The 13,193-nt window shown below is 48.8% G+C and overlaps 1 protein-coding gene across 1 annotated transcript in view; it reads right to left on the bottom strand.

Annotated features, from left to right (window-relative positions):
* LOC119435094 (terminal nucleotidyltransferase 4B-like) overlaps positions 1–8,521 on the bottom strand; it is a 39,907-nt gene extending 31,386 nt beyond the window's left edge. The window contains 1 exon segment of the mRNA XM_049659697.1: positions 8,164–8,521. Within this exon segment, the coding sequence (XP_049515654.1) occupies positions 8,164–8,456 (293 nt within the window). The 5' untranslated portion in view covers positions 8,457–8,521.
* Between the last annotated feature and the right edge of the window lie 4,672 nt (positions 8,522–13,193).

The following is a 13,193-nucleotide window of genomic DNA, read 5'->3' as shown; positions in this document are numbered from 1 at the left end:
CGTTATCGGTTCGACGGCCGATCGCGCGCGCGCTTCGGTCGAATGTTGGTCGGCACGCTGATTTTATCGGTGCCATCGACAAGAAATCCCGTCGCAGTACGACAACTCACGCTCGTCGGTTACGTCTTGTAGGCCTGGTATGCTAAAATGGTCTCAGCGAAACAGTGCTGAATGGTCGGCCAATCGTAGGCGTGCGCGTCTTGTCGGTCTCGTATCGACCCAGTGTGGCCTAAAACCCCTGTATACAAAAAGTAGCGACTCTCCTCCTCCGCCTTCCCTCCTCCTCGTTTCTCCTCTCTTTCGTGCTTCTTTTTCGACCGTTGCGCCACCTACACCGCTTGAAACACGTGCACTTAATTATCTTTCACCGCTGATCAGATTCGACGATCGCCGACTCTGTCGCTATCGTCATGCTCCTCGCCAGTCGGTAGACGCTTCTCGGGCGAAAATGGCGATGGAGCGTGATCGTACACAAACGCAGCCAGCGCCCGGGGGCTCGACGGTCCACGTGATGCCATTAGGCCAATACCGACGCGGCGTCGGCATTCTTCAAAGCGTGACGCTACTTTTTATATATAGGGGCTTTAGTGTGACCGCGCCTTGAACGAGTACGTGAAGTCGGGCACACGCTGCCACTGCCAGCAAGCGAGGACCAACGCTGCAAGAAGTCTTCGTCAGCAACGTGTTTTTAAGTGTCGTGCACGTGTAACGCAGGGGTTTATCGACAAATTTGCTATTATACAGCCACCAATGCAAGGCGGCAACTGCGTGGTTCCCTGTGCAGTCTAGACGAAGCCCTCGCCGCTTTCTGTTAAAAGTGGAGTTGCAGTCTTACGCTACGCACGTTTTCGGTACCGCACCGACGTCGAGCTACCAGTGAAGTTTCAACAAGGTACACAGCACGAGTTTGCACTTACAGTAGCGCGCGTGCGAGCGCATTTTTTTTTTTTTTTTTTTCGGGGGACGTTTCCCCGAGACGGGGCCGCACGGCCGCGCGCGCGACCCTTCCAAAACGTTTCGCGACTAAAACACCAGGGCAGGGCGCATGCGCCGTAGCGCCGTGAAAAAGGCGGATTGGTGATGTGCCAACAATTGGTTGCCTAGAGCATTCTGCTGCCCTGACAGCATCAGTTGTACGTTTTTATTTCGTCACAAGGATTCATTTTTTGCTTAAAGGTGTCAATCAGCAGGGCAGTGCGAATAAACTAAAAACACCGAAATCTTGCGTGTTATAGATCAAATTTCCCCATAGTCGTTTTCCTCACTTAAATGATCGATTTCACGACTAGCTCTGTTGCTGTCTGCAATCATAGGAAATTGCTTATTTGAGCGCCGAAAGGATATGCTACAGGTCTGCAAGTGCTGGCAAAAAGTGGTTTGTACGTCGAGAAGTAATCAGGTAATGACTGCAGTTTACAGGTCGTACGTACGGCACACATAAGGTGATTATTGCTGACCTAGAGGACGACGGTCGCATTTTGAGGGAGTCGAAATACAAGGCACCCCGTGTGTCGTAAGATATCAATGCGCGTAAAAAAACGAAAAAAAAAAAAACGAAGTGGTCGAAATTATTCCAAAGCCCCCCCCCCCCCCCCCCCCCTATGATCCTGAGGGGGGGGGGGGGAGAGGGCATTTGAATCTATCGGTGCAATGCGAACTGGACCCGTTAAATTTCACAGGAGTAATGATGTGGGCTGATAAAACGTTGATTTCATGATAAAGACGTATTTCTTGACGCTCGCAGAAAGCGTGCTATACCCGAGGCTGGCAATGCGCTCATTTCGGATGCGCGCCTTACCGATGGATGGATGGATGAGGCTGAACCCTTTAAATCGGGCGGTGGCATACGCCACCTAGCCATGACTATTAACCTATTACCGCGCCTCGGTCAACAGCGCCGCCCCGCGGCATCGGCGCGCTGGGGGGTGACGTTTGCGCAACCGGTATTCAGACCTCCCCATTCTAGCCACCCTAGCTACAAGTCACGCTTGAAATACTGATTAAGAAAATAACAAATTTAAATTTATTGTATTATTGGAATAGAAAAAGATTCATATTATTATTATTATTATTATTATTATTATTATTATTATTATTATTATTATTATTGCAATTATAACGAAACGCGCGGCGACGCGGGCCCTCTTCCTCCGTCGGGAGCGACGCGACGTCCAGTGAGCGCGGCGCGTGCGGACGTGCTCCAACGCGTAAGTCTGGTTGGTTAGGGCAACATTACTAGACTAGCTTCAGTTGTAAAACTCGGCGTCGTTGCGCGGAACCGCCACCCGCCCGCGCCTGCATGGCGCTACCATCGCACCCAGCTTCACTTCCCCACTAGCCGGCTACGCGAACTGGCTGGACGAAACACGCGGTGCAGCGTTGGTGTATTCTGTGGTTGGTTGATGACGGCGGATTTCAGGAAGCATGTCATCCGCGAAACTGTAGCCTTCGCCGCGTTTGTTAAGGATATTAGCAGACGATGCCGACGCGCTACGTTGCTGACTGCAACAAGCGGCTATCGAACGATGTCGACACTTCGGCGCGCCACTTCTTGTGCTCCCACAATGCGACACTTCGCTCGGCGTTAAACAGAGCGATTTCTCGTACCGACCGGGAACTCTCTGCGAAATACATGGTGTGTTATTTACACTTTCATGAGCAGGACATCTTGAAGTGTTTGTGCATATTATCAATGGACAGACGGTTGAGGTGCCACGAGAGGACACTTGCCGAGGGTGCGGTGCCGAAAGTGTTCCCGAACCTTCCCACGTATCCGTCGAACCAACCGAAAAAATGCAAACGAAGATATGTTTGGTGACCTGTTCTGGGCCATCTTAGAAAAGCTGTCAGAGAACACGCTGAGTCGTGTTCGGTGCCCCTTGCGCTTTCAGGAAATGAGTACACGCACTATGAAATTTTTAACAGCGGAGCTGTTTAAGCTTTTTGCTTCCCCAGTAGTGTTCGCAAAATCTCGCCTAGCGATGACGTCACTGTGCACAGCTACGCCTCGCAACACCTTGCGATAGCCAATCAATAGCTTATCGAAAATCGATCAATAAACCATTCCGGAAAATGCTGGGGATGACTTGGTAGTGCTTTACCTAGCCCAAATACGTGGCCAATACCTTGCGATAGCCTATCAATAGCTCATCGATAATCGATCAATCAAGTAATTCCGGAAAATGCTGGGGATGATAGTGATTAGCCTAGCCCAAATTCGTGGCCAATACATTGCGATAGCCAATCAATAGGTAATCGATCAATAATCAATAAATTCCGGAAAAGCATAACCCGTAAGGCCAGACCAGCTAAGTGCCGATCAGCTCCGCTGTTTCTTTAGCCTTGCGCCACTTGTGCAAGCTACGCTAATTTCTATTTAGTCACGCGCATGCATACACGCATACCTTGCAGGAACCTTGCATAAAAATGCATTCTTAGGCAAGGTTCCTGGAGCAGCGGCGGGGATCCAGTCTTGAAGGGAGCGAGGAAACGTGCAAAGCTGCTGTAGGTGGAGTTGGTTTCCCCGTAGGCCCAAATCATTTGCCTAGATTATGTCCCTTCTGGCAGTTTAAGTCTTAGCTATACATAGGGGCATAAGTTGTTTTTACTTCGTTTTCTTTAATAAAGTATTCATTGGTTTACAAGAAATTGTGCTGTTATTTTTGTGGATAACAAATTTGGTCTCGCTAGCTGGCGTATAACTGCCCCAGACCAAAGTGTTAAGCTAAAGCAGCGAGAAAACGTGCCAAGCTGCTGTATGGGAAAAGTTAACTGCGTGAAAGGTTTAGGCGGCAGGAACACACACACGACACTTAAAAACGCAGCTTCTGCGCTTCGTCGTATGCGTTTACCTTTTTTTCAGTATGAACCAACTAGCCCGATATATCTTATTGCTGTAGGTGGATACCGCTTTCGCATGGTATCGCTAATTCGGACTAAAGGGAGAACGCCAGCGAGCGTGAAACGCGCGCAAGCTGCCCGTCCGCACGAGCTGAAGGCTGCGGCGTCTGCAGTGGAGCGCGATGGAACGGCGCCGCCATCTGGCGGCTGCCCAAGGAGTGGCAACAGCAGCGCTAAGCGCACGGGCGGAGTTTTACAACTGAAGCTAGTCGTTGGAGAGGGGGGGGGGGGGAGGCTTAGGACGCTACAGGCGTCGGCAGCAGGAGACAACGCGGACCACAACATTTTGATGTGTTCGCCTTCCTCACTGGCCGAGGCGCCGGTTGCTTCCAGAGCTGCACGGAGCTTCTGATACAGAACTGTACGGCGTCGTGTGCCCTTTTAGGCAGCTGCCGTGGCACACGTCCTATGTCTTGGCTACGATTACGCCTTTCCTTCCAGCTAAAATCCGACCGGATCATTGACGCATGCGCTCTAGTTATGAACCTCCTGCAAAATAAAAAAGTGAGTCACTTTAGTATACGCTAAAGAGGATGAAGGCGCAAGCCTGCGCGCTCAAGAGGTATTCATTACTTTGACATTTTCACTCTAATGCGTTGTTACTTCCTATTGTTTTCTCCCACCAAAAGGTCGTTGGTTCGAGTGCCTTAACTCCAAAGGTCGTGGGTTCTACTCTCTACCTTCACGATGTCAATTGGAATTCAACTTGGAGATATAGCCCATATCTCTAAGTGGGTTCGGCCCACCAAAGGTCGAGGCTTTAAGTGTCTTAATTAACCCCATCTTAATTACCTGTGCCTTAATTAGCTTCGCTTTAATACGAAAGGTAGCGGGTTCGACTCTCGACGTTCCCGGTGTCAATGAGAATCTAACTTGGAGATATGGCCGGTTCGCCCATATCTTCACGTGGGTTCGACTCCCACCAAAGATCGAGTGTGCGAGTCATAATTGACTATCTTAATTAACTGGGTCTTAACACCACAGGTCGTGGGTTCTACTTCCACCAAAGGTCATGGCTTCGAGTGCCTTAATTGACCATATTAATGAAATGTGCCTTAACTCACTTTGCCGTAATTAACACCAAAGGCCGTGGGTTCGACCATCAATGGTGGCGCCATTAATTCTGGTCCCACCACAGGTCGCGCGCGGGTGGTACCATCAATTTTGGTGCTATTGGATTTTGGTGCCATAACGCCGGACGGTCAAATTTTCGTTCAATGAGCCGTCGAAGACTCGCCGTAATAAATATCACATCTAGGCATTTAGAACATCACTTGCAAGTATGCACCCATCACAGACGCGAATGAAGGAGAATAGAGAGTAAGCTCGAGAGTGAGGAGGCCGGCGCAAAGAATGAGTGTCGCTACCTTGGAAACTTATAATAGGGACCTTATCATTAACACAGCACGCGTGTCACCTGTAGTTTCTCTGGTACTGAAGACAGATAACACAAATTTAATGAAAAGGCAGTTAAAAATAAAAGTTACTGATCAAATCTGATAAGGTTAATACTAGATATACTGTCATTACTTTTTATGGCTACACAAGAGTTTCCACGACATTACAATGTTAAATACGGTAATACAATCTCGGTATATCTCGCACGTATCGCGACGAGCAAGCTTCAGAAAGCCGCGATTTCGTACTCTATTATTGGATGGAAGCAAACCGCCCGACTTCACGTTTTCCTATTCTAATGGCATTGTCCGTACTTTTTCTAATGTATCCATTGGTGATGTATTTGATGCATCACCAATTGATGCATCAATTTTATGAACTGGTGTTTTGCCCCGCGAGGTGTAGTCGCGCTTCAATCACACGACCATAATCGATGTCGCTGCTTCTTGGTTTGGAACCGCGTTTCAGCCTCGGCTTCGCGACCACGTGATTGACCATGGGCCACGGTATACCATGGGCGCAGTCTGAGTAGTCAATCCAAGCTTTTTTTCCGACCGTCAAGCAGGGACCATTGTAAGAAGTGCCTACATTTGTGTTGTGCAACGGCGGCACGCCTTAAAAGCGCAATGCATTTTCAACATACTGAAAAGGACAGCGACCCTTTCACCACTCCCACAACGCTGGATGGATGGATGGATGGATGGATGGATGGATGGATGGATGGATGGATGAGGCTGAACCCTTTAAATCGGGCGGTGGCATACGCCACCTAGCCATGGCTAAGTGGCATGATCGGGGACGGCATGATCGGGGACATGAGGCATGATCGGGGACGGGTAGCCATCATGGCTACCCGTCCCCTATCAACGCCACCTAGATATCTAGGTGACGTTGCCCCTACTCGCACTGCTGCGCGTCACCGTGTCAAGGGGGGGAGGGGAGGGGGATACTTGAGGACCTAGCGATGCACCACTGCGTTTGTCTGCACGATGGCAGCGCCACTTTTCAACAAGCGATTATTCAAGACGCGATTTGCCCCACGAAGGAAATTATTCACTTCAAGTTCGCAGAAGCGCATAAATACAATTTTAGGCAATACGATAATGTATCCTAGCAAAGTAACTCCCTGCGCGGCTTTGGTTACGTGACGGTAAACAGATTACTTGCACCGTTTCACTGTCGAGCGATACCACATGCCATCTTTGCGCCTATTTTCAGACCGTAAGTGTGTCAATGTGGAACACAATCTTCTCGTTCCCACCACAATCCAAAGACATGTTACGAACGATAGACAGAAGAAAACACGGCGGCCGCCGTTCCCAAGCCACTCTTTCGGTCGCATGCCTCAGCTGGGGAATGATAGGAGAGGTTACACCGGAAGCGAAGTGACGGTAAAACGGCTATCAGCACCGAAGAAAAATTGCAATATAGTATATGCTCCATCAAAATTAGGGGCGTTGCTTTCACACGGGTTACAAATAACGCGACTAGCGAAACCTACTAAAGGTGATTGGCGATAAGACTAGGAAGTACGCAGGCAGAAATTGGAAACGCCCACCAAGATCACGCAGTTCCCCGACATTGGGCCAGTTTCTACGCCGACATTGGCACGCGCACATATATTAAATGCGTGCTCCGAATGCACAAGTTTTCGGAGCACGAATGCTATTTAGCGGCAACCGAATCATCCGTTACCGGGCATCTGTACTTCGAAAGCTTGCGGCAGTGTGTCATCCACGTCCGCCTCATTCGTATAAAGACGATCAGCTTACAATGGCCAGCCCACGGCTAATGAATAGATTGCGTAACGCGTAATGTTGGCCACATTTCCCCTGACGAATAAGTAATGTTGAACGTATACTGGACCGAACACCACTGAGCTGCTCTCCGTAAAAAGCGGTCGACCCCGTACAGCCGCCGTCATGGCTATCCACAGCATGGGAGCACGGCGTTGCGCGTTCGTGCCGTCTAGTAAAGACCAAGACGGAGTGCGAGTGCCGCTTCTGAACATGCGACAGGCCACCTCTGTTCGTGCGTCGAGCTCCGCACTGCTTTACATAAAGCAGTGCGGAGCTGCTTTATGTACCAGTACTATCATGGCACCATAACTGTCGAACAGAGCGAGCAGCACGGCGAGTACCGGCACCTATTAAGATCTTCACAACGCACGCATAGATTCCATACTTTCTCCGGTGGCTTCGGTAACTAAAGAGCAAATCCTTAGCAAGACAGAAGGGACACAAACTAAAAACATCAACGTCAAGTTCCACTGAAGCGGGCACAGTGGGCAAAGCGTTAAATTCTCGCGCGTGCGCCATGAATAAACCAACAAGCAGCCGCTTAAAGCAAACCGGCAGCGCGACCGCCGTCGGGCGGCAACCACCCTTCTCACGGATGCGGGGGAACTGCTTTTTGGAGAGCCTTCGAACTCAAGGAACGATGAAACACAGAAATCACGATAGTGGGCTCCGCTAAGACGTCTACCAGACTCATTTGGGCCAAAGTTCCGGGATTAACGCATGCAAAGTGGCTGCAACGAGCTTTCCCGACGAAGACCGGTATGAGAAGGTAGGAAACGCGTTCGCGCGCAGGCATGATCGGCGAACGGGATGAATGAATCACCGGAGAACACAACCGAACGTGCGGGAATCGCTTTCGCCATGCTTGTTTTCCTCGCAAATTGGGAAGGGGGAAGCTAAGCGGCGGCCATGGCGAATTACGCGAAATTATCAGCGTCCCCTCTTCACTAAACAGGGCAAAGGAGACCTCTTCCACGCAGTCGCCCAGTCAGGTTATTACGGATTAGTCCAAGTCAAAGGTGTCCTCTGCAAATCGGTGAAGTGCCCTGAGTAGGGGCGTGCTTACCGCTGCAGACCCTGGCGTGGGTCCCTGCACCAGAAAACAAAGCCTGGCTGCGCGTAGATCCCGCTCCACGGCTGTCGACACGGCGGCAGCTGCAGCAGGCTCATCACACTTTTCGCACCGCTGGCGGCACTGTAAGCAACTCTCGACCAGCGCGCTATCGGAGCGGCTGCCGGTGGCACACTGCCGCGCCCGGTCCAGATTGCAACATCATGGCCCCGCGCATCTTTTCCCGCTGACCGCGGATAGGTGGTGTGCGCAGCGACGCCAATGGCGATCTGACGATAAGGAACCATTCGAACCTGCCGCCAGACGAGGCTTCGCTGATGGCGGATTTCACAGCAAGGTTTTCAATGAGCTCTCGATGTCAGGACCTGCCACACCTTCACGAATGCTCTGTGCACGTTGCTCGACAACGCCACGCCGGATACCGCACTGACGCTGCGAAGGCAACTAGCAAATATAGTAAGCGTCACCAGAGCTGTCCGTTCGCCGCACGCTAAAGGACGTTCGACAACAGCGGGGCGGCCGCACAAAATCAGTTGCAGAGCACGTGACAAGAGAGCAACTGCAGGACGGCACCATGTTTCAGTCCGCCACCATCGGAAAGCGGCCCGGATCGACCTCGTGCTAAGCAGTGCAACGCAATAGCGAATAAGCTACCTCGGCGGTTTACATATCCTATAAGAGCCAAAGACAGCAAGTATTTGCAGTCTTTGGCTTAGCGATTTTACTGGGCCACAACGGCCCAAATACAAAAAGAATGTTTTCAAATACGTGACGACACAATGACGTTGGGGCGCAAAATTCGGAAAATAGGTTATTAACCTTCAGTTTCTCTTACTCGAAAATTGTGCTGAAACAATACTGTAAGATGATAGAGCACTTCTCTTAAGTGTGATCTGCCAACACAAGTGTGTCAGCAGACCTGTAATGGCAAATGTGCAACCAGCGCTGAATCTTCGCGTGCCAACAGCAGCGTCGAAAATACACAGCCAAGCGAACGGAGGAAACCTTATACCATAAAGACAATTTCTTTCTCAGCAAGTTAACCCCACTTTTTCCGTATCGGATATCTGGATTTCTAGCCTTTTTCGTAGGCCGATCCCGAAGATAGCGCAGTAATTACGCAAGACCCACTTCACACTACTCTCACAAAAAGGAATGTGTGCGCGTGCGTGCGTGGGGCACGCGACTCCCAAGAAACTTCGTACCGGTGCCCGCAGCCCCGTGGAGGACCTCACCAAGATTAATCAACAACAGAACCTCGCGGACAGCGCCCAGGTGTTGCTGCGACGACCACAAAAACGGTGTATCTGCAAACTTGGATATAATTTCGATCGGACCTTAATAGCGCTACATGCCGCAAGCAAGGTGGCAGCCGACGCATCACAACGGCGAGCAAAACGCGTCATTCAGGCCGCCACGTTTGTTGACCGCTAGCTGAGACAGCTACTGCAGATGCAATTCACTATTCTTGAAAAGCATGGCGCCTTCATGGGCGCCATTATCCAGCATGTTTCAAAACTTCTAGCGAGAAACGCGAACTTTCGAAAAACGCAGTGATGTAACGGTGATGAAACGTGACGCGCAGTGGTACAGTTTTTACAAGTAAACATTTTCCTGGCCCTTGACAGCTACACTGAAATGTGTGTTGCGAAATACATAGTGTTATATACAACCGTATTTAACATTAACACACCCGGTAGGTCGATTGGGAGTTTCGCGGAAATATTACTGTTTGAAGATCTCCGCCATTATGGCTTCCTCACTAGTTGAACATGAATGCGAGTTACACAATATAGGTGAGATTGCACAGCACATGCAGGTTCGCCACCGTAATTTGGAGAGTAACTAACACACGGCCATAGAATAGCAAATGAGAGGCTGGAGCACTGCCGTGTTTTCGTCGCGTTTATAGTGTGAAATTCTTATGTTCGTCGTTTGAGGAAGCTTCAGCTGGGGGCCAACTCCGATGCCGCATATTCAAGTACACGTAAAACGGAGAAATGCGTTTATAAAACACCCTGGCACGACTTCAATAAAATTTGCTGCATTTCAGAGAAAAAGTTGAATTCTAGTGGCAGTAAGAAGCAAAATTTTGATTTCGGCAATTGATTTGTTTCAAACAATTTGCCAGAAATCGGCAAGCTAAAAAAATAGCACAATGTTTACAAATCGCTCTGCACCAAAAGATACCGTAGTTACGTAAACTGCATTCGCACAAAAAGCGGGGGGGGGGGGGGGGGGGGGGGGGGGGGAAATGTTATGTCAATTTATATCTTACGTGAATTTATGTTTTACAAAAGTCCTACTCACATTTAAGACGTGTATTTGAGAGCTATGTATAATACACAAATTTTGTGCGCTTTAGATGCACTATTATATGCAGTTTAGTGAATTGTGATATTTTTCATTGCACAGTTACGGAGTTGTAAACCCGAGTCTCGTTTTCTGAAATTGCGATTTTCATCAATTCTTACTAAACTTTTGCCGCCCCAAATCTACAGTCACTAGATTTTAATTTACTTTTAAATGCGACCAACATCATAAAATTTAGTACAGTGGTTGCCGAGAGAAATTGTTTCTCCGTTCCCATGTATTTAGAAGCTCTCATCTAAGAAACGTCACTACACTACGCGCTTGCGCGTCTGGATTGCAGGTTCTCGATCGCATTTCGAAAGAGCGAAGCCCGCCCGCAAAATAACAAAAAGAAAGCGACCGGTCACTGTGTCCAGCGTATGCTTCCCCACCGTCACTGTGAAGCCACGGTAGTAATGATAGGCGATAGGCTGCCGCTGTACATGGATGCAAACACTCATGTCGGCTTTCGACGGTGTGCTATCCAGACGCACGAGAGCGCAGTGACGTCATTCTTTTCATATTTCGCGGGCTTTCATTAGAGCCCCCCCCCCCCCCCCCAAAAAAAAAAAAGTAAAGGGTAACGTCACGGAAACAACTTGATTAGGTGTTTCTAAGCACGCCCAACTCTTCCAATACTACTTATGCCCATAAAGCGACTTTTTTTTTTTACTTTAGAATTAAACCCAACCAATTAGTCAACTAATTAGCCAACAAAAAATAGTCTCAATAACTCAAGGCAACTGCGAAGAATACGCCGTTCGTCTCATTCGTCTAATGTGCACCACTATTTTTACCCACCGCGGTGGCTTAGCACGAGGTCGCGGGATCGAATCCCGGCCGCGGCGGCAGCATTTCGATGGGGGGCGTGGTGCAAAAAATGTGCCGTGGTTGAACGCGGCTAAACCAAGGCATGGTTTTGCTTGCCTTGGGAAAGGACATAGACGCTGCCCGACGCGGCAGCAGCAGCGAGCGAATTGACCTTCATGCTGCGTCTCGCTTCCACGCGAACCAAGTGTCGAGCACAGCGCATACGGAGCTACCAGCACTTGGCGCACTTTGTACACATCGCATATCGCTTTGAAGTTATGAGCGCCCAGGCGGCGTACGCAGCAGCCGCCGGTAGTGGCAGGCTAAGTCCCAGTTTGACCTTGGCTGAGCTTGAAGGTCTAAACGCTCGTGTCTCATGCAGTGGGGCACGTTAAAAACCCCAGGTGGTCAAAATTAACCCAGAGGCCCCCACTAAGGCGTGCCTCATAATTAAATCGTGGTTTTGGCACGTAAAACCCCAGAATATTAATTAACACGATTTTTAAAGTTTCCTTCCGGTTACGTCACACACTCGGTTAGGTAGTTACAAGTAACATATATGCAAGACAGAAACGAGACAACGTCATAAACCTAGAACAATACCGCTTCAGTACTGGCTATTTTTAAATATTCGTTCTTCCCACAGTCAATTAGAGTGGAACAGCTTGCCCGCATGTATTACTATATAAATGAACGAGAAGAAAGGGAACCGAGGGGCCCGATTTTTATTATCATATCACACGAAGCTAACAAACAATGACACCAAGGACAACAATGGCCAACATTGTTTGTTGGCTTCTTGTGATATATATATATATATATATATATATATATATATATATACACAATTTCCCGGCGCTACTTGAAAATCCACATGCTTATAAGAGATCAATAGTATTTAATTTGTGACTGCCTTTAATTGCTCGCACTTGCATATAACACGTTCATTATACCCTGTATTACTGCTTCACATTACTGTATTCTTGTCCGTCGGTTTAACTCTAATAATGTTGCATAAAATTTCTCTGCAAAAAGTTTGTTATGTTTAAGTTCTTCCAGCATAATACCCTATGGATTGACATGTATTAAATAAACAAAAACAACATCGTCCATTGTGACAAGCCTTGACATTGCATCAAAACAAGCGCGAAAGATGCAGCTAATCGAGTGCCAAACAGCGCCGATCGCAGGTGATATTGGCGTGACCTCTAAGAGCTGTGAGGCGCGTCCCTTAGTTCAGTTGTCGGTAGTGTCGCTCATATACATGGACGATAAAGACATGTATAGCATACATCAAGCAGGCTAGGTGACCATTTGTCCACCGCCCCATGTTCAAAGGGATGCCATTAAATCATCATCGACAACTAGGTTCACCGTGAACAGTTTGACGTGGCAGAATTTGCATGCTACCGCGCTGTCTGTAACATGTCACTACCGTCTGAATCATCGTTTCCCGCAATACGGTACTTCCATAAAAAGGGAACAAGCAAAACTATTAGAGAGTTCTAACGTTTCCGGTATTCGGGGACGAAGCGGACTGGGCGTTTTACCGGATGAGCGGAGGCGCAGAGTTCAATCGAACACAAGAGCTAATAATATTGCAGTAACCAAGTGCAGTAACTACATCATGCTGGTGTAATTTCGGCAGGGCGTAATCGTTCACGTCTTCGCCCTTCCGTAAAACGCTCAGCCGCAGCAGGGATAGCACTCGCACACGATCGCGCTCCGCTAAGGGACTTTATGCGCTCTCGGTCAAGGGAGCTCGGCGGCTGACGGAAGTACTCACGTGCCCATACTGATTGTTGTAAACTGAGAATTTAATGATTTCATTAAAAATTGTTGCGTGTCCTGGAACATTCTAT

Source organism: Dermacentor silvarum, unplaced genomic scaffold (assembly GCF_013339745.2).
Source record: "Dermacentor silvarum isolate Dsil-2018 unplaced genomic scaffold, BIME_Dsil_1.4 Seq446, whole genome shotgun sequence".
NCBI classification, from domain to species: Eukaryota; Metazoa; Arthropoda; class Arachnida; order Ixodida; family Ixodidae; genus Dermacentor; species Dermacentor silvarum.
The sequence above is the reverse complement of the archived record's forward strand: the minus strand, read 5'-3'. Positions and strand labels throughout refer to the sequence as shown.